Raw genomic sequence first — 22,462 nt, forward strand, 5'->3', positions numbered from 1 at the left:
TATAGGAGCATGGGCAGACATACATTCCTTTAAATAAGATTCATAGTGTAATCCTTAGTGATGTGAAAAAGGAAATATAAGAAGATTGATTGATATGATATGATAAGTTAATGGACAGGAAATGAAGATTTCTTATATGAAAGATATCTAACTTGTTCTATGTGATATAAGACTAATTCCTAAAAAAAATAAGGTTGGTTCCTGAAAATAAGAGTGATATGATTGGGACTGATTCTTGCATGATTGACTTATAAGATTGGATATAATAAAAACACCATAGGTAGTTGGATGTTCTATCTTGCTTGTATATGCACATGACATGAGCATATATGAAAATTTGTATAAATGATATGATATAAAACGATATGCACATAATATAAGATAAGACTGATAAACATACATGATACGATTGATAATATTAAAACACTTGCTATCATAATATTACTTGCACTTGACCTTCTTATTACATTAGAATCCTTTCAGAATTTATCGAACTAGCTTAGAATATCAATTATATTTAATCCAATGAATTATTATAATATGCAATGCATGAGTATAGTACACATATCATAATATTTGTTGTTAATTCCACTTATGCTTATAACTCTCTTTGACCTCCCACACTTGCTTACATAAAGTTAAGTCAAAACATAATAAAACAGAATGATCTTCCACTGTGCCATTTCAAACTCCTTGGCCTATTGGTTGAGAGCTAAGGCTTCCAACTAAGAGGTATAAGGTTCGAGTCTTTGTGTATGCGTTGTGTGTGTGAGTTTGCCTTAAATGGCCTAAATGTCCCAATAAAAAAAGTGCAATTAACATTATTTAGAAATTAGAATTTTTCCAATGCTGTGTCATGAGTTATAATTTTAAAATATTCAAGATGAAATATTATTTGATGTCTTCGTATCATATTGGATCTTACTTTACAAAAAAAGTTTTAAATACTGGTCGTAGGATTTTGTTCTTAACCCTCGTGTGAGCAGCATCCTTTGAACACTGTTTACAGGTTTTGTTGCAACAGTTTTCATGTAGGATTTTATCCCTAGACTTGGACAGCGTCCAGCGCAAGGAAAATCAGAGGATAGGCGCCATTGCCTTCCACTCGTGTAATTGCTTCCTCTCTAGAAATGGAGGAATACTTGCAGAATCTGCGGAGTTTGAGGTCTCAGATTAACGGTGTGTTTGATTCTCTTCTACTCCTTCCCGATGAATATTTTAAAACTTCAGATCTCTCTTTCTTCAACTTCCTCTCTCAAGAATATTGATTCCGGTCGTTCTACATTCCATCTCCTCTCTCGTTAGAGAAATCGATCCTGTCATTGTGTCTTAGCTTCTTAAGTTTGCGGGTATCCTTTTGATAAACGATTATTTTCTTGCATGATTTGGGTTTTGGTCACAGATATTGAGGAGGTGGCTGCAAAGAGGTCGGTGGAAGAGCAAAGTCAGAAGACAGCGATCGAGACCTTGGAGAAGGATATTTTTTCAGGTTTCTCTGTCTCTCTCTCGCCCCATCTCCCGTTGCGCGCGCTCTTCCGAGTGCTTGCGGAAATAGCTGTCTAAGCTAGCCTTATATTTGTCATTGACATCCATTATAACTACAATGCTCTTCTGTTGTCTGAATATACGCTAAGAATTTTGATAAGGCATAACTGCGTACTTGAAAATGGTTTGTCAACCACGCAAATTTCTATTATATTTTCGTTTGAATCCAAGTATAATATGTGCTGCAGTCTTCGTTAAATGAAGCATTTCAAATGCAACTCGGCAATTGCTCACGAATATGGATAGTTGATTTGCCCCATAGCTCATATTTTTAGAATTGGTCTTCGTGGCTTGAATCCAAATGTAATGGAAAAACCTTTTACTCGGGCATATAGAATTTTAAGCAGTGTTGCAGTTATATATAATCCCTAAGTTTCCGATTGCCCCTTATTTACCTTTTTTGAGAGTTATTAGTTTATCCATTTCTTAAGAAGCGATAGCACTCAACTATTGATCTATGTTTTAAATAATTCATTACCAAAGTTTCTTGTACTAATATCATGCTTGTTTTAAATTTTACTCGGAGGTTTGACTTCTTATAACATGTTAAAATGACCAAAAGAATCATGAGAAAGAGGACTCTAGTTAGCAGTCATACGTGCTGGAATGCAAGTTGTTTAGATGTCATTTAAATAAAGTGCGCTTTATTCCCATGGTCTGTTAATACCAATGCATTTGTCGCTTCTGGCACTCTGTTAAGCTTGCAGTGGAAAATTATTATATCCTGATGAGTTACAGGAGCCCATGCTACTTCTTCTCGCAGTTGCTTCAGAAACAACTCGTTTAAATGCTGAATCTAAGGAATTGGAGAAAGAAAGAGCTCAGATTTGCGGCCAGATATTTGAGAAACAGGAGAAGATATCCTCTTTGGAGAATGAAACATCTACTCTTTCACAGGTTGTGATGTTCTAATTGAACTAATTTAGATTTTATGTAATATGTTACTTTGTCTGTCTGAGTCAAAATTTACTGCAAAAACTGTATGCAGTGAATTGCATAAAGCATTGTTAATCGTCATGGTATTTTTCAGGTTCAAAACATATTGTGAAATGTGTATTTAAGATTATAGCCATATGCAATGCTTCTTTCTACATTTCTGAAGGCATCTATGTGATGGTGTTTTGGTTCGAATTTTTAGAAGTCATATTAGATTAAGATAAGACAATCAAGATATTTCGCCCCAATTTGCAAATATTTTATTATTTGTTTCTAAATTTGTCATAGGCGTTAGCCCCTATAATTAAGTGGCCCTTCCGGTGATGAGAGAGAATTTTTTTATTAAGGCTAGTTATTAGAGTCTAAGTGCTTGACACATAATAGTACTAAATTTAACTTGGGATTGAAAAATTTATCGCCTAAAACATAAAGTAGATGGTGAGGGGGATTGCGGTAGGAAAGGATAATTCATTATTCCCTAAACAACCCCTAATTTGAATTTACCTCATAATCCCAGCCTTTATTATTGTGAGGGTCCCACTCAAGCTACTGCCCAAGCTAGACTTCTTCCCCCCTGCTGCTTCCGCCTCCTATAGACCTGAATCGGTCCAAGGAGGACCGGTTCAACTGGCCCAAGGGCCGGTATAATATTACCCCCCTCCCAAATACTCTCATTGTCCTCAAGGTTAAGGAAATTGTGCTTCATCCTCTCATAGGGTTCTCAAGTTGTGTCGATATCGGGTAGTACCTTCCATTCAATCATCACTTATTTGTCTCCCTTTTTATTCGATCTTACCCCTCTTAGCTCCTATGGTTCTTAGACTACTTCCAACTCCTCTGTCAGTGTAACATGTAACTCTGCACTAACAGCATGCTCCCTTATAGCTCTCATCAATTGTGACACATGGAAGATTGGGTGTATGGTGGCGGATGAGGATAACTTTAGACATACGCCACTGCTCGGATCTTGTCCAAAATCTCATAGGGGCCAAAGTACCTTGGGCTAATTTCTCAGTACTCCTGTTAGCAATTGTCCTATGGTGGTAGGGTCATAGTTTTAAGAACATCTCCCCCACTTCAAACTGTATGTCTCTCCTATATGAATATTTATGCTTCTTCATTATTTGTTGTTCACGTTCCCTCAATAGATGTTTCTTCAACTCCTCAAATACCTTGTCCCTTTCCTCAAAGTACTGCTCAACTAAAGAAACTGATGTGTTTCCTTTCCCAAAATTTACTAGGTATAGGGGGTCCCTTCCATATAACACTTTGAAAGGAGTCATATGAGAAGCATAATGGTACGATGTATTGTACCAATACTCGGCCCATGCTAACCATTTTCCCTACATCCTCGATGTTTCAGAAGTAAAACACTCCAAGTAAGTCTCCAAACTCTGGTTTACTACCTCTGTTTGCCCGTCCGTCTAAGAATAGTAAGTGGTGCTTCTCTTGAGAGTAATATCCTGCAACCTGAACAGCTCCCTCCAAAACTGGCTGAGAAACACCTTGTCTCAGTCAGACACTATCGACTCTACAATCCCATGCAGTCTAACAACCTCCTTGATGAATGCTGCTGCCACTATCACTTTGGTGCAGAGGTGTTATAAAGGGATAAAATGTGCATACTTGCTCAACCTATCAACTACCACCATAATAACTATGAACTCCTCCGATCAAATCCATGGACACTTTCTCCCATACCCTGTTTGGAAGTGATAATAGTGGTAGTAACCTACCTGGAGCTATGACCATGTACTTGTTTCTCTGGCACACCTTACACTTTGCTACCATCTCCTCCACATCCTTATGCATCCCCTTCCAGTATAACTCAGCAGTCAGTCTCCTGTATGTCTTCTCTACCCTGGAATGGCCTCCAATTGCACTCCCATGTAACTCCTGCAGTAGGTGGGGAATATGGATGGAAGTTTGGGGCATCACAAACCTCCCATGATGTAAGAGTCTCTCCCATGATGGCTACTTGTATCCTTCATCAAATCCTCTCTAATCTTCCTCAGCTCTTTATTCTGCATGCTCCCTTCCTTGATAGTCCCCTAGTCTACCATTAGTGGTACTGAAATTGTCATCCCCTTGAGCTCCCCAACACATCTTGGTAAAGCATCAGCCACCTTATTTTCCATCTGAAAATTACAGCCTAGCTGTTTTGACAACCACTTTTGATTCTCCGCAGTCACCATCATTTGTTATAACAAGTATTTCAAGCTCCTTTGATTGGTCCTGACAATAAAATGCCATCTAAGCAAGTATGGACGCCACTTCTGAATGGCTAACACAATGACAATCAATTCCCTGTTCATATATAGACTTTAGTCTGGCTCTAGTTGTCAACACCTGGCTGAAGTAGGTTATGGGCCTATGATTCGGCATCAGCACTGCCTCCAACCCATATCCGGATGCATCTGTCTCCACCACAAAAGTCTGTCTGAAATCTAGTAAAGCCAAAACTGGTACTATGGTCATTGTCTTCTTAAGTTTCTCAAAAGTCTGGGTAGCCGCTTCCCCCCATAAGAAGCTAACTTTCTTTAATTGCTCTGTTAAAGGCCAAGTTATATTGTTATACCCCTTCACAAACCTTCGGTAATAACACGTCAATCCTACCCCTTAGCTCCCTCAAGTTCTTAGGTAGAGGCACTTCTGCATTGCTTCAATTTTTGCTTGATTGGCTGCCACCTCCTCTTGAGATACCACGTGCCCCAGGTACTCCACACTAGTCTGTGCGAAGCTGCACTTTTCAGATTGGCCCTGAGCTGATGCTCCTATAAAGCTCCAAAGACCATCCTTAAATGCTCCAGATGCTTCTCTTCAGTCTTGCTATGCACAAGTATGTCATCAAAGAAAATTAAAACAAACCTCCATATGTACGGCCAGAACACCCTAGTCATCAATGAATGGAAGGTAGCAAGGGTGTTTGTAAGCCCAAATGACATCACCAATAACTCGTAGTGCCCCTCGTGCGTCCTAAAAGGCGTCTTCTGAATATCCTTCTCCTTCATCCTGATTTGATGGTAGCATGACTTCAAGTTCATCTTGGAAAACACCACTGCTCCATACAGCTCATCCAGTAGTTCATCGATCACAGGGATGGGGAACTTATCAGACATAGTCTTCTTATTCAACGCTTTGTAATCCATACAAAATCTTCAGCTCCCATCCTTTTTCTTGACCAGTAAGACTGGACTAGAGAAAGGATTCACACTTGGCCTTATGATCCATACTTCTAATATCTCCCTGATAAGCTTCTCAATCTCATCATTCTGAATTTGAGGGTAACGGTACGGCCATACACTAATCGGGGATACCTCCTCCTTTAAAATGATGGCATATTTTTGCTCTCTGGGTGGTGGTAAGCTTTGAGGCGGTTGGAAGACCTCACTGAACTACTGTATGAGGGGTTGTACTACAAGAGGGATATCTTCCTCTTCCCCTACACTGATCCCCTCCAAGTGTTATAGTTCCACCAAATATCCTCCTCCCACCTCATGTATGGTCCTGATCATGGATTTGAAAGATACTTCGGCCTTGGACAACCCTGTATCGCCCTAGATCACCATCCTCCTTCCTCCCACCACTAGTTCCATCCTCAATGCTTTCAATTAATCTTAGTATCCTCCAAGGTCTACAACCATTTTATCCCCAGGATGACATTAGTACTCTCCAAGTCCTAGGAAAGAAAATCCTCCCTCACTAAAATTCCCTGAATCGTCAGCACTATTCTCCTACAAACACCTCTACCCATCTCCACCTTTTTGCCTGCCCATCATCACCCTATAGCCCCCTGTATCCACTAATTTCACCCCATCGTCAGCATTGATAGATTGTTTCTTGGACCAATTCTAGTTTATGCCAGGCGGAACAATGGCCACTTGGTCTAAGTTTTTCCCACCTTCGGTTGGGGTCCAAGGTCAAATTCAAAGAAAGGAGGAGTCGGCTAGAAGGGAAAAACAATTCAGGAAGGGCTGTTTATGGATTTGCTATATTTTGTATGCTTTAAATAGGTTGTTTATCCTAGGGTTTCGATTTTATTATGTTTTGGCTAAATTGAGAATTTCTTAAGTTGAGAGGGCTCTAGCTGGAGGCTAGGGATTTGGGAGAGTCGGATCTTCCTCTTCAATTGAAGATCCAATAGTATATTGTCTTTCTTTCATAACTATTTCAATAAAAAGCATTGTTGACATGTTCTTCATCCTACTTTGCAATTTTCTGTTTTGCTGAAATTAAATTTCAATCATGATTTTCTCAATTTTTGCATCCACTTCCTATCATTTTCACAACTTCAATGATGACCATGTTGAAGGTTAATCTCAATCGGAGGGGATTTTATACTTTAAATGCCTCAGAACTCCTGTAAAATAATAACACTTTATAGTTAATTTAATGCCACCATGATGATAATCGTGTTAGAAGCTAATATCAATCGGAGGGGTTAATTATCAAAATTTTGGAACTCAAAATCTATTAAAATTTTAACATTTAAAACGAAATTAATCACTTGTAATTTAAAGTAAGACTTACCCACCTTTCGTAGATGTTTGACAAAGGCGATGAATTCAAGAATAAATTTAGCTCGCAAGAAGCAAATGTCGAATTGAGAACATCGTCAAGATTCATTCTCAAATAATTTTTTGCTAATAATGATGTATCATGTATCCTTTAACTAGTGGTTGGGACTAACAACTCCACAAAACTCATAGCGTGGCCCAATGGCTTTAAATGGTTATGATTGGTCCTCTAATTGGTGGCTTGGCGCAACGACTCTACAAAGAACCAATGGCTTAGCCGAATGACTCCGTATGAGAAATGATTATAATCGAAGCTCTCTGATCTGGTGGCTTGGCCCAATGACTATTATATTATGATTTCAGCTAAAACCCGTATGTTTCCCAATGGTTAGTACTATTCAATAATGAATCATAGGATATAATTGATAAGGCACAAATCCCTTTATTAGCTAAGGTTTACTTGAATTCTGTTAGACAAATATTACCTTAGGTCTACAAGGTATTCCTGTACGAAAAAAATTGATGATTGTCAACAAAGATCCTTCAATCAGATTGGGTCGACTATCTTCTTTAACTTGTACGATAGACTATAATGTCTTGGGATGATGGAATCATGTAATATTGATATGGTTCATCATCATTCCTTTCATCATCTGCTTTAAAGTGTAATGTGATAAATTTCTATCTATAAATATTAAATTTTAAATATCTAAAAATTATTGCTACTATACATTGGGTATTAAGTGTATCTAATACTAACCTTAATCAAAAGTGCTATCTCATTTTTCAGGAGGTTTAATTAACTATATGGGCTTATATCTATAAGAAATCAGAATTAGATCTTAAATTCCTTGCATATGGGGCGAAATCTTTGGGTATTGTTTTAATCCGTTTTCCAAAAATTTCTCCCGGAACTTAATCAGTTAAAACTCTCCCCGAATATACGCGGAGAGGTCGGGCCCGATAAGCCTTATTTTCGGAACCCAAATTTCGCATTATTTTCTTTTATTTATTCTAATTATTTGTTGGGTGACTATTTTTTAGTTACAAATTAAGCGTTTGTCTTTCATCTATTAGCAACCTTTGGATATGACAATGTTCTGAAATTCCCTGAATGGAATTGCAGTCACTTGAACTTCTCCGGCAACAAATAGTTAGTGCATCTGAAGGTCTTCAAGAGAAGAGGTACTTCATTAAGTTTTCCACCTGTATTACTGCACTGATTTGTTTAATTCATTCATGTTGCCTTGGTAGGATGTATTTTGCGAAGATCATGGAAGATTCAGTTTTCAAGCTACAACAGGGTCATGTAAGGCTGGATAAATAGATTTTTATAGTTCATTATACTTTCCGTGTAGGATACCTTTATATTTTCTATTTTTCTTATTTTCTTTCTAATTTTATGTCAAACCTTTTGGTTATTCTATGTAGGACTGGCTGAACTCATATGAGCAGAAGATAACGACAGCAAACCTCGTATGGCTTCATCTTAATTTTGGTTTTTGTTCTACCTTTTATCACCTAATTGTGACTATAAATTGTGGACTATTCGAACACATTGAATATTCTGCTTTTCTTATATTGATGGATTTTGACATATTGTTCATGTTGTGTACTGACTAAATTCACATTAGCAGGAGAGGGAAACGGTGGTGAGTAGCTCAAAATCTATAGTTAGATACTCAAATTAGTTGAGTTGCATGCTTATTTTGTGTTCAAATGATTTTGATGGGAGGGTTTCTAATTCCATCTTTGTTCAGCCCTTGAGTTGTATCACTTACTGTGGGGAAATATGTGAAACATTATTCTATCCTCGAGAGACAAAAGGAGTGAAAAACAGATAAAAAATCAATGCACAAAACACACTAAGAATTATATATAGGTTCTTCCAATGGTAGCTATGTTTTATTGCCGCTACTACAGATTTCACTATAGTTTATTATGGTATCATCACAGGCCTAATTTTCTTTATCATTTCTCTCCTGGTGATAAACTAAGGACCTCTCAGTTACAGAAAATCAAATGTTCTCTTAGTTATGGAATTCTGATTTCATTTTTTTCTTTGTTTATGATAGAAGATGGGCTGATCTCTTTAGTTCTCAATTTTAGCAATTTCAAAATTTTGTTTCTTCAAAGTGTGTTCCTCCCAATGATTCTGCGATATTTTCTGTTGCAGGTTGAGGAACATTATAGTAAGCATCTGAACCTTCTTGGAGACATGGGAATGCTAAGGGTTGCATCTTCTGTGAAAGCTAAACCATTTTTTTTTTTTTTCTGTTTTACGGAGAGTCACCCCCTAAAAAGAAACTTGATATTTATGCTTTGAACATGTATTATATCTAAAATGTACAGAGAATTATTAGACATCTGATCTGTAGAGCTTCTCCATTGTAACTTATCTGTACATCGCCTTGCAGGTCCTTCAAGTGAAATGAATCTGGAAAATATGGTCTGAATATTTTCAATTTCAAATTAGTTTTCATGTAATACTATGTGTTTCTTAATTAAATATATAACAGAGAGATACATGGGGTATGAGTTACCAGAAACTTACCGCACAAGTTGAATCCAAGAAGGCTAAGCATGAAGAATTGAAAGCTCGAAAATCCGAACTTGGTGATGAGAATGCCAAGGTACTGCCACTTGTTAAAGCACAGAGACATTTTCTCTGATTTTTGGCTATGCCAATTTTTTTGAGCTAAGCATTCCTACAGTGATTGTAATATTGCCGATATGCTTCTGTATCAGTCAAAGCAGCTTATGGTGGAGTTAGAGCAGAAAACAGAAAGCTTCACTGTGAGCCCAAAATAAAAGTCTGCTTGCGTTCTTATATGCTTCTTTCTATTCTAAATATATATATTTTTTCGTTTGAACTTCTTATTTTGGGTGTTCAGCCCGCACTAAAAGCTTTGGATGTGGAAGCTTTGGAAGAGGAACATAAGGCTCTGCTGGCTGACGAAGCTGGGGAATTGGAATACTTGAAGTCATTAGATGATCAAATTACACAATTGAAGGTAAGTTACTTTGGCTTCATTTGGCACGATTTTTTACCGTTTTTTAAAGCATCTCTTTAGTACATAAATTTCTTAAAGTAAAAAAAATTGTATTAAAAAGTTACTTCAGAAAGCAGTAAGAAAACCGTCCCAAATGACGCTTTTGTCTTCCTGTCATGTTTTTAACCTAGATGAAATTTTACCAGTAATTCTCACTTCAAACAATGCAATAATTCGTTTAAGTGGTAATCTTATTTGTTTGATTCAATTTTGATTACTACTAAACAGAGTTTATTTTTACTAAATCACTTGAGTTATTTGGCTGCCATAATTTTATTTTTTTTAATGATTGCAGAGCGTTTCTCATGCTGTGAAGTGTCAGTGTGGAGAGGAATACATGGTAGAACTGGAGGGCTAAAACATTTTTCCACCTGTAAGTTGGGAGGATAGCCCTCATTACTGACTTCGATCCTCTGAGAATGGAAACTTTTTTGTGATTTTGTTGGAAGCGAGAGTGAACATACTCTAGCAGTATCATTATTGCTAGAAACATAATAGGCAATTCCCCTCTACAAAACACACGAAGAAAGAACTAAGAAGGCTAATAGAACAAATAAACACCTGCATGTTGTGGTGCTTTTTTGCGGCCATTCTTTCAAGTGGCAAATATTCATCCTATATCTTCCCGTTATTTGGTCGATAATTGAATCCGGTAATAGATTTTAAAAGGGAATATATATATATATATATATCTATTCTTTAAGTTTTCTTTTTGCTTTTTAAAGTAGATTTTTAGTATACAAATTTTTTGTTCAATAATTTTTTGTATTAGAAAGTTGTTTTAGAAAACAGTAAGAAATTTATCCTAAATGAAACTTGGGGCAGCTTTCTTCTTGATTTCAAAAGCAGATTTCGAATGCAAAAAATTCTAGTTTTAAAAAGTTTGTTTTAAAATGCCCGAAATGAAGCTTTAGTACTTGTGGTTTATTATAATATATTTACATTTCTCTAATTTTTGGCTTATATTAGATCCTCAAGTCAAAACTTATTTTACAGTTATTTTTTCATATTTTTTTATTTTTTATTTTTTAATATTGATTTTTACAATCAAGATGCTAACCTCATGATTTTTTCATGTTTGAAATTGCATTTGTAAAATTCGATCCTATGCTCGAGCCCATTAAATTTGTGGTATTATGATTTTTATGTTTGATTCAAGACATGAAGGTTTTTATTTATCTTGCATGTAATATTTCTTTTCTAGGTGAAGCAAAATATTTTAGTTGTATTATATGTACGTCTTTTTGTAGAGAAATTATTACATACGGAGTTTGGACACAACTTCATTTTGGACTCAAATTAAAAAATGTCATGTCGTCTATATATTAATGTATACACAATGTGTATAATACGCATATTGTGTACAAGCGACGTGACTCTTTGATTGAAATTACGGATTCCGCACATAATAATTTCTCTTTGTAAGCCACTATGAAGAGAAATTGTTTTGATATTAATTTATTTGAACGCAGATCTTTTATTATCATAATGCTTAATATTAAACGGATAGTCATTTGTTTAATGACAAAAGAGAATAACTTTATAAAGATGTGTTGCCATCATTGCAAACATTGTCACCCTAGCCTGTTGTTGCACTCGACCACATCGTTGCTTGAACCCTAGTGGGCACTCTCCCTCCTCTTATCTTTCTTCTTTCACTTTCTGCCTTTACTTTATCTTTAACTCTGTAACTCTCCCCTCTCTATGTCCTTCACTCTTTATCTCTCTAACTCTTTCCACTCTCTCTATCTCTCACTTTCTCCCTCTATATCTTCTCTCTCTTTTTTCTCTCTAAAAAAAAGATATTTGAAGATTTTTTTTAATAAATTTATCGACACCTTTCGTTATCGTCGTCATTGTTATGCGTGTGAACGTATAAACTCAAATACTTAAAATCTTAAAAAAATTTGAATGTGATGCATTCGATACATAAGAGCAACCCATTTGCACTTTTTTTAAGCGTGACAAGAAAATTCGTAATTAACATTTGCGATTAATGGGTAAGACCTATACGTGTTTTTCTTAGTACGATGAGAAAATTTTAAATACTTTTGTGTATTTGCGGATTTAGCGGGGAAATATTACGAGTCTTCAAACATGTACATGAATACTCATGCATACATTTCTTGACTTGGTGGAATAGAAGATCTTTACAAGCACTATCATATGGCACCAACAATACATTATTTCTTAGAGTGGTCTAAAGGCCTATCACTCTCAATGATGCCTCCATGCAGGAGAGATATGTAACATCTATTGTTCCATGACCTAACTAGTTGACCTAATGTGGTATGAATCATTGCTTATTCTAATTTAGTTATTAATTATAAGTTATCTAGCCTCTAATTAACTTTAAATAGGTTTAAGAATTGAAAGGGAGGAGAAAAAATCACGCGGAAAAATGTTCTTTTGGGCACTGCGACACCACAACATTGTTTTCTCTATTTGGGAAGAGGAATTGATAGAGTGATGCGGTGTTGAGAATGAGTGCTACAATGTTATACTCTCCTTGATTTTGAGGAATCTAAGATAGGCTAGAAAATTCTGATCGAGTGTTGCAGTAGTATATAGTTGAGTGTCCTGGTGCTGGCCACTAAAATTAGTTTTTATATAATAAAAATGTAAATCCACCATCTATGAGAGATGGGCGAGTAGAAAGGAGAGGAAGGAAGAGAGAGGAAATGAGGAGAGAAATTCAGGGGTAATGGTGCTGATTTCGTTTATCGAGCCAATCCTTGAGTTCGTTAAGCATGTGGTAGACTTATGAACACTTGTCTTTGAGTTCAATTCTAATAAATATATAATAAGATATAGAAAAAAAAAGTGATTTTTCTATGTTTAATGATATTTTCACCACGTAACTTTTTGTATATTGTATAATACTTTATTTTGAACACTTTGACTGTACGATCTATACTACTGTAGTACATGGTTATATATAAAAAAATACACTATAGTACATGGGTATATTTCAAAATAAAAAAATAAAGAAAAAATCATAACTATACAAAAATTAGAAAAATATATCTATAGACTCAGACAAATTATATCCTGAATCTTCAGATTCTTAACTGAGTCTTTCCTCTTTCTATAACTTGAAATACAATGCAAAGTAGGTGTGAGCCAATACAGTTTAGTAGGTCATACCCACTAATCTAGATTTCTAATAATTAGCTCATTATGCATATTACATGAATTTAAGAGCAGTTGATAACAAAGCATTATACTAGGCAGAATATGGCTTGTAGATAACGAAAAAAAAAGAATATACACTAAAAATAAAATAATAATTACTTCATTTATCGTAGCAGAAAGTATAGGTAATTGATATGACATGATTTACGCAAGATTATGCTATAACTAATATAAGTATTTGATAAGACTGATAAAACTAATACAAAGTCATTTGATATATTTGAATCACATGATTTATATGGTATACATGCATAACATAGATATTGTACGGCATATATATGATAATGACAGGTGTACTGATGTAATAAGATGATATATAAACTAGTTTGTAATTGTTGGGTATAAGATTAACAAAACTTATTATTCATTGTTCACTTAGTTATTGATCACTACTCTTAAGATATATAGTTACATTGATGTTTATTGATCATATGACCTATTACTATTTCATTTATTATTATATGATTTTATTGATAGTGATTGAAAGATTGTATATTGTTGATATTACATTATATTGATTTTAGTTTTAGGTTCTGGTGACCTACTAAGCTATTAGCTTACTATATAATTTTACATATTTTTTAGGTAGGGTCCAGGATCCAAGGAAGTGAGACAAATCTAAGATTATGTTTTATTTTATTTTTTTTAATTAGGAGCTTAGAAAGTTGAAGTGAATGTAATGATTGATTGATCTCCTAGTTCTATACTTGAATTTTGAGGGATGAATATAATTTAATATTTTAATGTATATAATTTTTAGTTTATTCTATTGGATTGATTTATATTGATGAATTCATGTAAACAGAAGTTGATTAATTAATAGATAAATAGATAATTCTTTCAAAATTAGACTCTAGAGTGTTACAAAGTGCATGTAGCATGTGCATATCTACCAATTTAGCAAGTGTAACCCACTAGAGCTGCTGCTATTAAAACATTCTACCATAATAGGATTTCAGTCTTTAAGAATTTATCCCTCCTAAAATCCTCCAAATATGAAGAGAGTTGATGTCAAGTTGAAGGTATATTTGATATCTATCATTACTGCCACTCTGCTAATTGAGCCTTTATCACTAAGAAAACATCATTCTTAGGCTTTCTCATATGGAGAAAAAATTATTCGAAAGGCAGAGGAGAAGAAAAATGCTGAACTATAAGCTTATTAATTATAACACTAGCACTCATCTATATAACCAACTCTATAATCCGAAGTGAGTATTATAACCCATAATAAATTTAAAAATCTAAAATATGTGAAGAAAAATAGGTTTATTCATGACTTAAAATGATTTTTTCGGGCCAACAACGCCAAACCATCACGCCATATAAGAAGCATGTGAGTTTGTCTGCTATAATGCATAGGCTCTATTTAATCTCCCCCAGTAGAGGAGAAGAAAAATGCTAAACTATGAGCTTATCAATTATAACCCGAGCAATCGTCTATATAACCAACCCTATAACCCAAAGTGAGTATTCCCATCCATAATAAATTTAAAAATCTAAAATATGTGAAGAGAAAAAAGGTCTATTGATGACTTAAAATGATCTTTTTAGAGCCAACTATGTTGAACTCTCACCCATATAAGAATCGAGGCCCATTCTAAGAACCTTATAATTTTAATTTTATTCTGCCATAATGCATAGGTTCGACGAACCCCCCCCCCCCCCAAAAAAAAAAAAAAAAGCGAGTTAATTACAATACATAAAAGTTGTACTATTGTTATTAAAACTACCTTCAATTCCAAGGAAATAAAGGTTGTATGACTAAATAGAAGGTCTAGGTTCCTCCTCAGGAAATGAATGAGTAATTACACTACGGAAAAATCGTGCTTTATAGGTGACATTTTTTGGCTGAAAATGATCGTTTTTTGACTTTCTATCTAATTATAAGGTCTGGGTTCGCTTACTTCTCATCTGGTCACCTCTTTGCTAGCACTTTTTCTTATTCTTGTCCTATCTAAACTAGAGATTATTTAGATCATTTTCTATTAGTCTTTCTCTCTCAACCAATTCTAAAAACTCTTAAATCCTTAGAGTTACCAACGAATGCTCGAACTCTTCTTTCAATCCTCTCAGAAACATGTAGCATTTCTCATCAATAGAGCTAACCAGTTGAGGTGCATACCTAGCTAATGTGATAAACTTAACTTTCTATTACCTTGCTCCAATGTTATAAAAGCTTCATGTGTTTTCTATAAGGCTGATGGGGGTAGAAACCAATTCCTGAAAATATTGAAAATTCTTCCCACTTGATCTAGGAGTTCAATTACTCTAAAATTTCTCTCACTATTATCCTATCCACCACCTCCCTGCTTCATTTTCAAATAGAAAAATAGCTAGTGGAACTCTCATATCTTCCAAGCACTATTTGCTATCAAACATTTTCTCAGTTATCAATAACCAATCTTATGTTGCATGTGACTCAACAATTCCATTGAACAATGTAGGTTTTATCTTATGAAACGTATGCCTATCCTCTTCAATTTTCTTACTTCCTAATTGTCTACTCTGTGCACACTCATCACCTGAGCTATCAGACTAGCAAACTGAATTTTGATTTTAGAACTCACTCGAGCTACTATATTCTACTCATTTGGAGATTTATTGTAGATGGGTTCATTACAATCAATATAGTTCTCTTTTCTAATAAATTATAATTCAATCATATATATTCATATCATGAATGCAAAAGAAATTAAATCTTAACACTACCCATTTCTACCTTTCTCAATTAGTTCTTACTGCACTTATTACAATTTAGTTCTGCTATGGTAACAAGTTTATGACGCTTCAAGATCAGATATAAAAGAATTATCTATTCATCTTTTATTTATTTTACAACAATTACTATTGCTATTTATTTAATTAAAAAAAAAAAACAAAAGCAACATATACATTAACTTCATTTTACTATAATTATCATTCCTCAAAATCAATTTGTAATAACTAGAAGTTCAATCAACACATCAATCTATCTTTTTATGCTCCTAACTTAAAAAATAAAATAAAGTATGGAAATTCACAAGATGAGCTAACAATTTATTAGGTTATCAGAACCTATCAGTACAATCAATATAAGACAATAAAATATTATGCATTTAATTCTTTAATCAAAATCAATATAAACATGAAACTGTAAGACATAGTAATTACTATAAACAGTGTCATTTTATATAAAAAATAGAAATAATTATAAGAAATATAACTTATAATCAATATTTATATACATGATCAGCATGTTATGTTAGTTATGGATCCCATATAATGCAACAGTTCTATTATGAATCTATAATATGAATTATGCTTTATTTCAATATATATGTCATTTTATATATGTATTAATATACTTACATTTGTCTAATATGTATAGTACAATATCAATACATTTATATCATGTATTTTATATGTATCATCTGCCATTGTATAAATATTATCAATCTTATTAGTCTTATCATATGCATATAACAGTCATGTCATGTACCATATTATATCGTGTCACTTATACAATTTTTCATATATGTTCGTGTCATATGCATATATAAATAATGTATGACACATAATTATATGTTGCATTTTTCTTGTATCAAGTCTTGCAGGCCATTCACACCAAATATGAATTAATCTCAATTATATTAATCATATTATTAAAAATCAATCTCATATCACTCATCTCAAATCAGGTAGCTTTTATTTAAGAATTTGTTACTTTCTTCGCATCGGCATATTCTAATATATCATTCAATCACCTTATACCTCCATTTTCATATCACTTAAGATTACATCATAAATCTTATTTAAAGAAAAAGTCCATCGACCCACTCCAGTACATAATAGAGGTGAAGCAAAAAATTTTACTTTTTTTTTTGTTGGGGGGGGGGGGGGGGGGTTGGGGGGGGGGGGGGGGTGGCTAAAATAAAATAGTTTTGTGTGTTGTCTCATTTGGAAGGTTAGAATATATTAAAAAAATTCTATTTGTAGTCTCATTATAAGAGCCAAGAGAAGCTGTAAGATAAAAATTAAGAATGCAAATAACATGCCCTTAGAGCTTAGAAGACATAAACATCTACCACGGGTAATCTTCATTTGGGCATGAGATAGGAGTGAAAGGAAAAACTAAAGCCATGCTCGAGGTCGTGAGTTGTGAGAGAGGAGCAAAGTGGAAAACAAACCATTGATGCTTTTAATGTGTATAATAAAAGATGTTGAAGACTTCTCTGGATTAATAAATAACTTTAAAGGGAAGAATTACAAAAATTAGAGCAGGTTTCCTCGTTGGCGAATTTGTTGCTATGTTAAGCCACTAAAAAAATTAGCTTTTCATCATTCCATCCACAATGGAAAGTCATCCTCCCTCTCTCTTTCAATAGTTTATCCCATTAGTCTTTCTCTCTCTACAACTGAAGCATTGCATGGTCCGGGTAGAAGGTGGATTGAAGACTTGAAATGAAAAAAACCAGTAAATTGTAATAAATAAAATAAAAGCTGACAAGGGGTTGTACCATTAAGTGATTTTTTTTAGGGACACCCCCCTATGATACAGAGTAACATGTCTCGAGCTAACCTGAATCAATCAGTTATTTTTAGTCAATATTTCTTGCTTTTATACATATTTCACATCATATAAATCATAATAAGTATCATATACATATCATATGCAATAATTATAACATGTAGATCTAATATGTATGCTCTCTATATTCATGTATTATGCCAAATGCATATTAGACAAGATAAATTATAAATTAATGCATATCATATATTTTATAATTAGATGTAGTACATTGACTCATAATTATTTTACAATTAATGTTATTCTACTCATTTCAAAAAAATGACATATAGACAAAACTAACTAGTGAGATTTCAATATAAATTAGTTAAAATGATCAGAAAAATGATGTCTACCATATACCAAAATTATATGGTGAAAAATCATTAAAATGAAAAACCTTACCTTTTTTTACCAATTTTAAAAGGAAAAAATAAGCAAAATATAAAAGTATTGAAAACAGATGTAGGGTTAAGATTACCTATCACGATCAGAGCACTTTTCACTATTGAAGCAATAAAAAATATTGGCTTGATCCCCACTATCTATCTCCTCTCTTCTTCCTCCCCCTCCTCTCTCCTCTCCTCCTCTCACCTACTCTCGTCTCTTCTTCCTCACTCGTCATGCACAAGGAATGGGAGGAGTGCCTTAGTGGTGAGGGATTTGATGAAAATGCTTCTAGATATTTTATTAAAAAAATTGATTTTTCGGACTAAACATCATGGCACTCAAGACCCAGCAGCATTAAACTTTCCCAAATCCAAAAAAACTTGAGAGCTTAGCACTGCAGCCCCCACAATCTCAACACCACAGTGCTCCACCAATCAATCTTTTAGGAATTTAGGAAAATTAAATTTGAGGTTATAACAATATTTGTGTCGCATCCATTTAGCTTAATAGAAGAATTTAATGAATCCTAGAAGTCACTGAGAAGACTCTTACCATTTCAAGAAACAGTATCACCTTGATCCAATAAGACACTATCTATGATGTTATTGATAATGATGAAGGTTGATAGCGGTGTCAATATAGTTGCGGATTATATTACACAAAGGGGCATTTATCAAGTATGTGAGATTCTAAATAATAGATCCACTAAATTATTCTACTAAGAATTGTTGGCCTCTATTTATTCTCTAGAGTTTTCCATTAGGGGAATGCTGAATTCATTCACTTGTTAAGCGAGTTAGTCGGCACACATAAGTTTCAGCTTCACAGATCCTCGATCGAGTTGAATTTGAGTTGGACCAATACCACTTTTCTCAAAACTAATCTGATGAAATATTAGTCAAACAAATTTGGAATAGCTAGCCTCCTATTGTCAATTAGACCATTCGCTAGCCCCCTCACTGCATATAAAACCAACATGGTTCTAAACATCTTTCAATGATTTCTGGCAGCAAATCAAGTACTCACAACTTCCTCAAAACCCCAAATTCTACAGACTGAAGTGAAATCTGTCCAAGATACAAGGCTTTAACATGTCGGTTACACAATCCAATCCTTCTTCGATTCAAGCTTGGATGAATTGATGAAGAGAATCCTGTCTTCCAACCAGGAAATCTTTGCCTGCCCTTCACATGGAGCGTATACATGCTTGGTGATGCAGCTGCGCATCCCATTACGAAGCAGTTGAACACCCTAGATGGTACTTTAACCCTTGACAATGACAATAAGCATAACCCACTGTTACAAGTTCCATAACTGAGGGCCTCCTTATTATCAAAACTATAAGAAATGCCAAATGGTTCTGATGCCATTTCAGTCTCCAAATCATCTGTTATAGGAATGCAGCTCAATTCTGAGTCGTAGTTTTTCTCAATTAGTTCTTCAGGCACTTGATACTTTGCTCCCAACGTCCGAGTACACGATTTCCTGACACACTGGATTATCAAAAGCTTAATGTAGCCAAAGTTTTCAAATTCAGAGTACCATTTTAGCCATCTCTGAATCAGGCCTGAAAACCAACATATTATTAACTCGTCATCTTGCAAGACTAAGCTAGAAACGTGCTTTGGATAACCTTGAAGGCCAACTATACCATAGCTAAGCAGGTTGCTCTTTATACAACTAGTTGGCGCCTCTAAAGCAATTACTTTTTTATTACTTTGCTGTTCAGATCTGGTTTCGGTTAAGTACCTTTTAAGTAATTCAAGAGTTGTGGCCGATTCTGATGAAACATAATCCATTGCGTGCTTTCTGAAATTATAAAAAGACTCCCTGAGATCTTGAGGCAGAACTGGTTCAACAATGTACTTGGACAGGATGGCTTCCTCATCAGCTTCGATCTTGGCATTCACATCTTGCATCCATATCTTCATCAATGACTTAAACCAATGATCAGTTTTCATTCCTGGTTTTCGAAACTGAGATAAATGATCCAAAATAGGAGTGCTAAGCCCAAGTTGCTTGATCTCAGATTCTTTTATTCTTCTCAAACCCCATCCCAGCCATTTTTTACCTATTCTTACGGTTAAAGAATCCCAAACTTCCTGTTTCTGAGAAACAAACATCTGCACCTTATCCTTCAATTTGTGCACAGCTCGTAAGGCCTCAGCTTCTCTTGTTCTAACCTGAATAGATGTGCCAAGAAACTGCAAAACATGAGAGTTAACATCAACAGCTAGTGGATCCATCTGATTTTCCACATCTAAATGAAGTGAACTCATTAGAAAGTTTAGAATATCCGACTTCAAACTCATTGCAACATCTCTAGAACCTGAAACCAAAACAAGAATCTCATCCATGTATCTGCATACATTAAGTTTATTTCCTTCAGTAGCCTCTAATTTCTCTTTGCTGGAATCACCACTTTTTTTTATCTGTCTACGGAACCACCAGCGTAGTTTCGGCTGTTCCAAACCTTTCTCCTCATTGGAGCCAAGGCCTAGGCCTTCATATCTCAAGGACATTCTAGTCACTTCACTATCAAACATACCCAGATAAATGTTCATTAGGATAGGGGAAAGAACTCCTTCCTGAGGCAGTCCATGACCCTTTGGGAATACCCCAAAGACCAGGTTAAGGACTTGGGCATCAAACAATTGATAAATGAATTTAAATAACTTAAAATCCTGAATTTTTTCCTCCATCACTGATATTAATTTAGAAAGAACATTTATGTCAGCAACTTTTCTCATTGATATTGTGAACCACCAATCAGAATTATGAATTTCTTTCTGAACATATCTCAGAGCTGAACGATGCCCTCTTCCACTCCTGCAGCCATGGGATATTTTAGAGAAATATGGCCTGTAGACAACCTCAAGTACTACTCTGACAGCCTCTTGTATAACTCTCAACTTAAGGTTAGGAAGAACCAAGCATTGTCTCTGATCACTCTTTTCATACATTTTCACGCTATTTTCCTTGATATCAAAATCACCATTCGTAATCTGTTTTGCCATGGTAGAAAAGCAAAGGTTGTCGGTCTGGGTTGTCAGTTCAACATGAGAGTTCAAGCGCACCAGATCATAGCAATCCCTAAGAGTGTCTGCATTAGCAATAACCACATCCATAAGATCATAAAACTTCTCATTGAGATATCGCGCTTTCACCATCTTCTTGATGCGCACCTCAATCAATCTCTTCTGCTCCGATGGGCTCTTGGCATTCTGATTATCTGTTGACAGAGGCTCATCTGTAAGGCAAGCTAAGCTTTTTGCCAGCGATACTGTAGGAACACCTTTTCTAGGAGAATCCTCAAAATCTTCAAGCACCAATCTTTCTCCAAAATGCCGGGACCATCCACCTATTTTTTCTGCTGCATAAACATTAGTGTGTCACAGTTTTCCTATAAACCTTGTTACAGTCGTTATAGCTACTTGTTTTTTTTTTTTTGAAAATTTTACCTAACCAGACCGCCGGAAACCTGACGGCAACGGTCTTCTTCTGCATCAGCAACGAGAGTCGGCCCATTCCGAACCACATTTTCTACATCGTGATTATCCTGCTTAAACCCAGAAGTCAGTCTCCTCATGCTAAAAACACCAATACGAAACTAACAATAGAGTCATTTCATCAAACAGATAGTTTGCATGACGCATTTAAAAATGCCAATGACCAATATCTCGATACTTGACAGTAATCAAAGTTCCGATTACGCAAGCAAGCAGTTTAAAGCATGATAAAAAGGAGACCTTTGAAATAAAGGGGATCAGCGTCACTGAAACAATGAACTTCTACCAAGTACAGCCCGATTTTATTGAAAAACAAACTTGCTATATAAGAAAAGAACAGCGTGCACCGTCATGCCGAGCTCCTGACGACGAGGCGATTAGCAATCTCTTTCCGCGGATAGCACTTATTAATCTCATGGTCTTGCTTTGGCCGGCAAGAAGCAGTAGAGTGAACTGGTGTGGGGCACCTTTGGAGTAAGGACCAATGGAGTAAACAAGCCAAAGACAAGATCGAACTAAATGAAGTGATCTTCGATGGGTGGGAAGGCACGAGAAAGGTCTCCGAATCTTAAAAAGTTGAACCTTGGATTCTTACATTCAATATGTGATCCTATTTTAAAATCATACCAGAAACTATGAGAGCAGCTGATTCATAAATGTCAAAATTTTTGGGGTTAAAATTTTGTAGACGCATCCACAAAATAATTATATATTTACATATTTAATATTTTTTTTATATCAATCAATTGCTAAATCACATCAAAATAA

At 35.0% G+C, this 22,462-nt stretch overlaps 2 protein-coding genes across 8 annotated transcripts; one reads left to right on the forward strand and one right to left on the reverse strand.

The window, feature by feature from the left end:
• Positions 1-962: 962 nt before the first annotated feature.
• On the forward strand, positions 963-10,732 carry LOC110101359 (uncharacterized protein YGR130C). 2 transcript variants are annotated; one of them, XM_020829221.2, is made up of 12 exons: positions 963-1,179; positions 1,403-1,489; positions 2,309-2,442; positions 8,125-8,183; positions 8,253-8,307; positions 8,430-8,474; positions 9,175-9,190; positions 9,416-9,447; positions 9,518-9,631; positions 9,747-9,794; positions 9,893-10,012; positions 10,347-10,732. In XM_020829221.2, the coding sequence occupies exons 1-12, from the start codon at positions 1,131-1,133 to the stop codon at positions 10,407-10,409; spliced, it is 822 nt and encodes a 273-aa protein (XP_020684880.1). In that variant the 5' UTR covers positions 963-1,130; the 3' UTR covers positions 10,410-10,732. The 2 variants fall into 2 exon arrangements, with proteins under 2 accessions (XP_020684880.1, XP_020684881.1); XM_020829222.2 differs by having other exon boundaries at positions 9,545-9,631.
• Positions 10,733-19,037: 8,305 nt separating this feature from the next.
• Positions 19,038-22,348, reverse strand: LOC110101366 (nuclear intron maturase 4, mitochondrial). 6 transcript variants are annotated; one of them, XM_028697016.1, is made up of 3 exons: positions 22,042-22,348; positions 21,647-21,744; positions 19,038-21,546 (listed from the first exon to the last, which is right to left on the reverse strand). In XM_028697016.1, the coding sequence occupies exons 2-3, from the start codon at positions 21,723-21,725 to the stop codon at positions 19,208-19,210; spliced, it is 2,418 nt and encodes an 805-aa protein (XP_028552849.1). In that variant the 5' UTR covers positions 21,726-21,744; positions 22,042-22,348; the 3' UTR covers positions 19,038-19,207. The 6 variants fall into 6 exon arrangements, with proteins under 6 accessions (XP_028552849.1, XP_028552847.1, XP_020684895.1 ...); XM_028697014.1 differs by having other exon boundaries at positions 19,038-21,555; XM_020829236.2 differs by having other exon boundaries at positions 19,038-21,558.
• Positions 22,349-22,462: the final 114 nt, after the last annotated feature.

The sequence above is a fragment of the Dendrobium catenatum genome, unplaced genomic scaffold (genome assembly GCF_001605985.2).
Source record: "Dendrobium catenatum unplaced genomic scaffold, ASM160598v2 fragScaff_scaffold_853, whole genome shotgun sequence".
Classification (NCBI taxonomy): domain Eukaryota; kingdom Viridiplantae; phylum Streptophyta; class Magnoliopsida; order Asparagales; family Orchidaceae; genus Dendrobium; species Dendrobium catenatum.